The sequence below is a fragment of the Bidens hawaiensis genome, unplaced genomic scaffold (genome assembly GCF_021521415.1).
Source record: "Bidens hawaiensis isolate Kalapana, Puna unplaced genomic scaffold, B.hawaiensis_p1.1 tig00001087_1, whole genome shotgun sequence".
Taxonomy (NCBI): domain Eukaryota; kingdom Viridiplantae; phylum Streptophyta; class Magnoliopsida; order Asterales; family Asteraceae; genus Bidens; species Bidens hawaiensis.
The window spans coordinates 857,737-865,207 of NW_027491062.1; the positions used below are offsets into that span (position 1 = coordinate 857,737).

Genomic DNA, 7,471 nt, shown 5'->3' on the forward strand with positions numbered 1-7,471 from the left:
GTATTTTTAATGTAAAAACTATAAATGAAAGTTATGTGTTTTTAATCTTTGGTTTGTTGAAAACACATTCACCAACACACACTCATACTCATTTTCCAAGCAAAGAACCCTAACAACGAAAGCAAAGAATGGCTTCGGTCAATCCGTTTTGCCTTGTAGTTACCGGTTTGTTTATACTGTGAAAAAATAATGGTCTTCATTAAGTACAAAATATAAAAAACAAATATTCGTATTTGAAACCGCGAAATTTAAAAAAAAAAAAAAAAACCGGTTAATAAAAAAACCGGTTTCTAAACCGGTCCTAACCGGTTAGGGTTTTGACAGAAAAAAACCGGTTATTAACCGAACCGGTTTTTTTAAAAAAACCGGTTTGTGCACCTCTAAGTGTAATACACGGGTTTAAAAACCAGTTATTTATAAAACTAAAGGAAGTTAGGTTCAAAGGTGGGGGCAAATGCATATGCTCAAAAATCTGAAATCCCAAGAATATCCCTATTAAAAACACCGTACCAAACTCATATAAAATAACACCAATACTCCCACATAACACCAATACTCCAATACTCCTACCAAACACCAAGATCTCAAAATGCAGACATCTTCTTTCACTCTCTCAAACTCCATCACAACAAACCTCAAGCCTCGTAACCACCGCCTCGTTAACCTTCCGTTACCGTTAAAATCATCCTCCTCCGTCAATCTCAATATTAACGGAATCTCAACTAACCGTTTTCCGTCAGTTAGCTGCTGTTCGTTATCGCCTAAAACCCTAGGCCACTGGATTTCAACTCCGTCGCGTGAATCCGATGGATTTGAGGCTAAAGCGGCGTCTGCTGACAGTGCTGGTGACGTGGCGGAGAAGTCGAAGCTGGTGGATACGTTAGTGCTTGGATCGTTGTTTGGGCTTTGGTACCTGTTTAATATTTACTTCAATATTTATAATAAGCAGGTGCGATATGTTCTTCTATACATTTCATACATTAGTTTATATTATTATTATTATTATACCTTGATATACGTTGCGGTTAGTTACGACAGGATTTCGTTATATGTATGTTATGAATTTATAATAATATGTGTGTGATTGATTTGAATTTATTGCTGTTATTATTGTAGACGCTTAGGTTTAATAGATCGGTAAATTTGTGAAGAGTTCGACAATTAGTTTGCTGTTATATATGCTGCTTGTTAGGTTTGTAAATGAATCAAATGAGTGCGAACGGAATCATGTTTATGTTTGTTCGCATTTAACGTTATATGTATGTTATAAACTTATGATGATATGTATGTTATTGATTTGAATTAATTGCTGTTATAATTGTAGGCGCTTAGGTTGAATAGATCGGTAACTTTGCGAAGAATTCAATAAATAGTTTGTTGTTACATGCTATTCGCCTTAATATATATATGCTGCTTGTTAGGTTTGTAAACAAACTGAACGAGCGTGAACAGAGTCATGTTCATGTTTGTTCATATTTAACTTTAACCGAACTCGGAAACAGACGTTAGTTGGAAAACACTTGTTAAGTCACTATAATTTTCTAATTGAAAAGTAGTTTTATAATTCATTCTATCGTGATCAACGCTGCAGGTTTTGAAAGTCTTCCCAAATCCAATAACCGTGACAACAGTACAGTTTGCTGTTGGTAGTGTCATTGTGTTTTTGATGTGGACGTTAAATCTTCACAAACGACCAAAGATTAGCGGTTCACAGGTATGCTCATGTTATTTAGAATATATTTGTATTTATCTGTTAATATATTCTTTTTGATAATTGTTACTAATTAGTTGCTAACTTGCCAGCTTCTAGCAATCCTGCCATTGGCTATGGTGCACACGTTAGGCAATCTTTTCACAAACATGAGTCTTGGAAAAGTTGCTGTTTCGTTTACTCACACAATTAAAGCTATGGAACCATTTTTCTCAGTTGTATTGTCTGCTATGTTCTTAGGGGAGGTATCTTTTACAATCTACATGATGTCATTCTCATTATGTAATTTAAAAAGTTTTTTAAAGTTCAATTTATTCTGGTATTTATCTACAGATGCCGACTCCATGGGTGGTTGCTTCCCTTTTACCAATTGCTGGTGGAGTGGCCCTTGCATCAATGACTGAAGCCTCATTCAATTGGTATAAACAGAAAAAATATATATTTTGTTATCTTTTAATGTTTTCATGATTATTTGTTTATTGTTTATTATCTTTATGGTCTGATTATTGCATTTGGTAACAGGGCTGGGTTCTGGAGTGCCATGGCATCCAATGTGTCGAACCAATCGCGTAACGTTCTTAGCAAGAAATTTATGGTTAAGAAAGAGGTATTGTTGGATAATGTTAGTGAAACTGATTTATAAGTTTCTTATTATAACATTATGTTTATTTACAGGAGTCTTTGGATAATATTACACTCTTTTCGATTATTACAATCATGTCATTTTTCTTGTTGGCCCCTGTTACTCTCTTAACTGAAGGGGTGAAGGTTACCCCTGCATATCTCCAATCTGCTGTGAGTAATTTTTATAATTAACCTTTGTAGTTTACGAATTTGTTATATTTAGCTTATATTTTCATGAACAGTTATTTATAGTTTTTAATAATCTTTTCAGGGTTTGAATGTCCAACAAGTGTACACTAGATCTCTTCTTGCTGCAATCTGCTTCCATGCCTATCAGCAGGTAACCTTTATATCTATACTTCGGGTAAATCAGTTGACTTTTGTATTTTAAAGTCAACTGTTGGACAACTTTACCTTTCTGTAAATAGAAACTAAGTTGAATATATTGTGCAGGTTTCCTATATGATTCTACAAAGGGTATCTCCAGTCACACACTCTGTTGGTAACTGTGTGAAACGTGTGGTGGTGATCGTGACATCTGTTCTGTTCTTCCGAACACCTGTTTCACCTATCAATTCCATAGGTAATGCTTGAACTATTTACAAAAATGCCCCTTACGTTTTCTAGAGTTAACAGTTTTAAACCATTTCACGGTCCAGTTGGCGATTTCAACCATTTTTTATTTGTCAAAACTCAAAATCATTAGTGTGTTAGAATTTTTAAAAATGATAAAAGATGGATGATGATTAATTGATTATATAGCACACATATGCATAACTATATACTCCATTTTTTTAATTTTTTTAAAGAACAATAAATAATAAAGAATAAATTATAATTTTCTTCTCTATGGTTTGGCCAAAATAACCACCCATTTAGTCAATTATTTTTTGTTTCCACTTATCTGGCCCTGTGGTTTTCACATTGTTAATTATTTTGTTAACTGGAAGGGTATTTTGGTCTTTTTACACATAACGGGCTGATTATGTAACTAATGGACTGACCCATTTGGATTTTAAATTTAAACTGACCAAACCAGCCGACATGCTGTGGTCTAGCCGAGTCGGTTCGGTTCGGGTTAATACTTGGTCTCTAACGAGTCAAAATTTGAATCTTCAGGCACCGGAGTGGCCCTAGCTGGAGTATTCTTATACTCTCAGGTGAAACGTTTAAAACCTAAGAAGGCTTGAAGCTGTACCGCCTGCCTATCAAGTGACTGCTAAAAAAGAGATTTTGGGTGATAATTTTTTGTGCATTTTATTAGTATTGTTATGATTTTCGAGACTTCTATTCTATCTTACAAAGGTACTACTTTCGAAGCACAATATTATGCACATACATATATAATTTTCATAAAAATTAAAAATAATAAAATAATGTTAAGCGGCCGGTTCATTTTTAGACAATTGGTTCCAAACTGTTAGCCGGCTACTAAACCACTTAAGCGTCAACACCGGATTGTTAACCAAACCATATAACTCTCAAACTTGTTGAGTTGCTATAAATTGATATGTTTGGTTAGTTTCAACGGTTTTATATTTTATATACAAATTTGACACTTGAGACACTGATTTATTGAACATTTTTAAATAACGAACGTAAATGCAAACCTTGATGTCGGGTCTAAGATGATTGTGCCATCTCTCCCTACACTGCTTGCCAATCCTCCCTCTCAAGATTTGAGCAATATATGACCATTTTCTCTCCCCATATTTCTCCACCATCTCTTTCAAAACCCTGCATGTTTAAGACATTAAACCTTTAATATTATACCCTTTTACATATAATTCATTAGACACTAATGACTAGTGACATTACCTATCTTCTTCTTTGGTCCATTGCCCTTTGGATGAATTCACCTTCGTTTTCCCTTTACCACTCTTTTTATCACCTTTCTTCGTTCCATTGTCAGCTATTACACACGATCCTTCATCAGCCACAAAGAAACTCATCGGCTTTGGATTCAGAATCGGGCTACGTTCCATTAGTCCAAAACGGGATGATAGATCCACCTGTGTCCAACCAGTACAGCTTTTATACTGGTTGGTCAAATTCACCACCATTCCACCATCAGTCACTTGTTCAACCGGTTTAATTTCATAAAAATCATCATTCAAACCCAATCCGTATGGCAAAAGCCCAAAAGGGTCATATCCCACAACATGTGTTGTATAATCCGGGTTGAAAGATGAAGCATCAAGATGATGGAAATCTTGAAAGACTCCTTTTGTGTCGATTGGAAAATCATCTTTGAATTTGAATTCAGATTCTAACTCGGGTTTCGAGTAGTTTTCGTAAACAATATCCATGGGAGAGAACATAAAGCTTAGAGATGGTGATGTTGTAGTCTTTTATCTTAAGCTTAATTTGCAATTTTTTCATTTTGTTGTCATTTATAAGGTAAAAACTTAATTAAGAGGAAACATTAATGATGTTTATGGTAATCCAATGGTTAGAATTAGTTTATGACCAAACTTTAAACTGGTCAAAACACACTATAAATCTTTTCTTTAAAACTTGAACATCAATGCAATAATAAACCAATATAAATGTGTTTATTTTCTTTTTAAATTAAAACAAAAGTAAAATTCTAGTTAATAATGTATTTTAATTTCTAATTGGTCAAAACACACTATATTTGTTTTAAGTTTTAAGTACATTTTTTTTCCAATATTTGAAATTATTCCTTAGCACTTACCCAAATGTGTACCCTTTTGTCAAAAAGTAGTACTGTTAATTAGTAAAGTTGTTTCATAAAGGATAAACTAGTTATAGTAAAAATCAATTACATATATATAAAAAAATAATAATAAAAAAATAACCATTTCAAAACACTTGCTAAATGGAATCTAATGTATAATAATATGATTAATCTTGCACCAATTATAGAAATTATTTAAAACTCATGGGGTGCTATAATAGTTATGTTAAAACCGGTTGCTAAAATTGCATGAGTTTATACGATTAACTATTATTTTAATATTTTAAAAAGTAACCATAGTTTTTCTATAACATATAAAATGTCAGAAATAATCTATATAACAATGAGAAAATGTAAACATATTCTATATTTGACAAAAATATCCCTTTTAGTCTTATAGCTCAGGTGAAAAAAAAGCATAAAAATTGGTCAATTATCGAATATTGAATTAATTGTCTTTAATTAACAAGGAGTAAATGAGACTGGAGTTACATTTCACTATTTATTTATAATTAAATACCCAAACCAAATATTCTTTATTACACACTTAATGATCTATTCTTACACACACATGAAGAAAATGAATCAATTTTTAAAAACTCTCATCAAACTTTAAAAAAAAAATATATTTTTTAAGCATTCAGTAACGTTTATTATTAATATTTTGACAGAATTACAAATTTTGTCCTTTAAAAATAGCCAAAAACCGGTTCGTGTCCTTTTCTAAGTTTCCTTGCAGGCGGTGTACTTTAAACTTTTTTTTCCTACAAGTTTTGTCCTTTACGCTAACTGGGTTAGAAAAAGTCAGTTAAATGCCCTCACGTGAGACGCATGTGAGGGCATTTTTGTCTTTTTGCCTACCCTTCTTCTTCTTCTTCTTCTTCTGTATCTATTAACACATTGATATAAACTCTCTCTCTCTCCTCTCTCTCCCTCTCCCCCTGTTACACTCCGGCAGCCACCGCCATCTTCACTCTCTCTCACACTTCTTTCTCTCTCTCTGGCCACCACCAGGTCCACCGCCATCACAGCATCCGGCGACCACCCACACCACCGGACATTCAATCTCCATCTCTATTCTCTCTCTACTCTAGCTGCAACCTCCATAACCATGGCCGGATTGATGAAACTGGCCGCTGGAAAACACACACCTATATCACCTACCTTGTTCATCCACCCATCCCCACCATTGCTCCACATCATCTTCATCATCGTCATCCAATCTATCACCACCACAACATCGACCACCATCTAAAGGATTTCATCAACCAAAAAAAATCGATGAATCTGTGAGCTTTGGTCTAGGTCGCTACCGCCGCGGCTTGTTGCCGACTGCCACCACTACCCACCACCTACCGCCGCCACCATCACCTTCAATCTCACCCACAAAATCAAACCATCATCATCCCAATCCAAATTCATTTCAATTCAATCGAAAACCCTAAAAATGATCGGTTCCGATCACCACAAACAACAACCCTCAATCTACAACCGATCTTACACCATCAATTCAACCTCAGCCATCGATTACCCACTAAAACCCTCACCTAATTCCACCCTTAATCGCTCCGAATCCGTCAAGAAACCCTCCGATTCAATTTCAACCTGAAACCTGTTTTGACCTGGAAAAAAGAAAGAAAGAAGAAAACCCTAAAATCACAACCGTCTTGTAACCGCAACAATCGAAATCAGAACCACAATCGGACTACTGCCACCGTCACACCGCCGCCTAGGGTTTCCCAAAGATACCCGGCAACAGTAGATCAGATGGAAAATAGGCGATAATAGCCAGGCAAGATAACAGTGGTGGCTAGAGGTGCAAGATGACGGTACGGGGGACAAATACAGTTGTAACCCGGCATCAGTAGAATCGAAATCGATTAGGGTTTGTATGTTAAAACCATGCGATAGTAGAACCGGCGATGGTGGAGGCATCGATTAAGGTGATGGAGAAGAAGAGTGGGAGGTATGGTGATGAAATGTGTGTGTGTGTTAATAGATACAGAAGAAGAAGAAGAAGAAGAAGAAGAAGAAGAAGAAGAAGAAGAAGAAGAAGAAGAAGAAGAAGAAGGGTAGGCAAAAAGACAAAAATGCCCTCACATGCGTCTCACGTGAGGGCATTTAATTGACTTTTTCTAACCCAGTTAGCGTAAAGGACATAACGTGTAGAAAAAAAAAGTTTAAAGGACACCGCCTGCAAGGAAAGGACACGAACCGTAATTTGGCTTTTTTTAAAGGACAAAATTTGTAATTGGGTCTAATATTTTTGAATTTTGCTAGTTTTTTCTGGGATAAAAACAGCATAAAAATGTATAAAAGTAGGGTGGATGCATTAAAGGGTTAATTTTTCAAAAGTTTTATCCATCAAAAGAGAACTATTTAATAATTTGAACGAATTTTTGTATAATTTGATACAAGTAATCATAAATCAGATT

General features: G+C 34.9%; 2 protein-coding genes across 3 annotated transcripts; one reads left to right on the forward strand and one right to left on the reverse strand.

Moving 5' to 3' along the window:
- The first annotated feature begins 561 nt into the window (after positions 1-561).
- LOC143558338 (phosphoenolpyruvate/phosphate translocator 1, chloroplastic-like) lies at positions 562-3,661 on the forward strand. Of its 2 annotated transcripts, none has more exons than XM_077047192.1 (10): positions 562-949; positions 1,592-1,714; positions 1,804-1,956; positions 2,045-2,130; positions 2,234-2,318; positions 2,387-2,506; positions 2,607-2,675; positions 2,789-2,918; positions 3,455-3,529; positions 3,566-3,661. In XM_077047192.1, exons 1-9 carry the CDS (start codon positions 590-592, stop codon positions 3,523-3,525), a joined length of 1,197 nt encoding a protein of 398 aa, XP_076903307.1. In that variant the 5' UTR covers positions 562-589; the 3' UTR covers positions 3,526-3,529; positions 3,566-3,661. The 2 variants fall into 2 exon arrangements, with proteins under 2 accessions (XP_076903307.1, XP_076903303.1); XM_077047188.1 differs by having other exon boundaries at positions 3,455-3,527; positions 3,563-3,661.
- A 155-nt stretch (positions 3,662-3,816) lies between these two features.
- On the reverse strand, positions 3,817-4,954 carry LOC143556864 (transcription factor MYB98-like). Its single transcript, XM_077046090.1, has 2 exons — positions 4,154-4,954; positions 3,817-4,072 (listed from the first exon to the last, which is right to left on the reverse strand). The coding sequence occupies exons 1-2, from the start codon at positions 4,654-4,656 to the stop codon at positions 3,817-3,819; spliced, it is 759 nt and encodes a 252-aa protein (XP_076902205.1). The 5' UTR covers positions 4,657-4,954.
- Positions 4,955-7,471: the final 2,517 nt, after the last annotated feature.

Excerpts from the sequence above, each read along its gene's own strand:
- LOC143558338 (XM_077047192.1), top strand. The coding sequence starts at position 590 with ATGCAGACATCTTCTTTCACTCTCTCAAACTCCATCACAACAAACCTC. Across the intron at positions 950-1,591 it reads TCAATATTTATAATAAGCAG|GTTTTGAAAGTCTTCCCAAA; the intron begins GTGCGATATGTT and ends TCAACGCTGCAG. Across the intron at positions 2,919-3,454 it reads TTCACCTATCAATTCCATAG|GCACCGGAGTGGCCCTAGCT; the intron begins GTAATGCTTGAA and ends TTGAATCTTCAG.
- LOC143556864 (XM_077046090.1), bottom strand. The coding sequence starts at position 4,656 with ATGTTCTCTCCCATGGATATTGTTTACGAAAACTACTCGAAACCCGAG. Across the intron at positions 4,073-4,153 it reads TGGACCAAAGAAGAAGATAG|GGTTTTGAAAGAGATGGTGG; the intron begins GTAATGTCACTA and ends TTAAACATGCAG.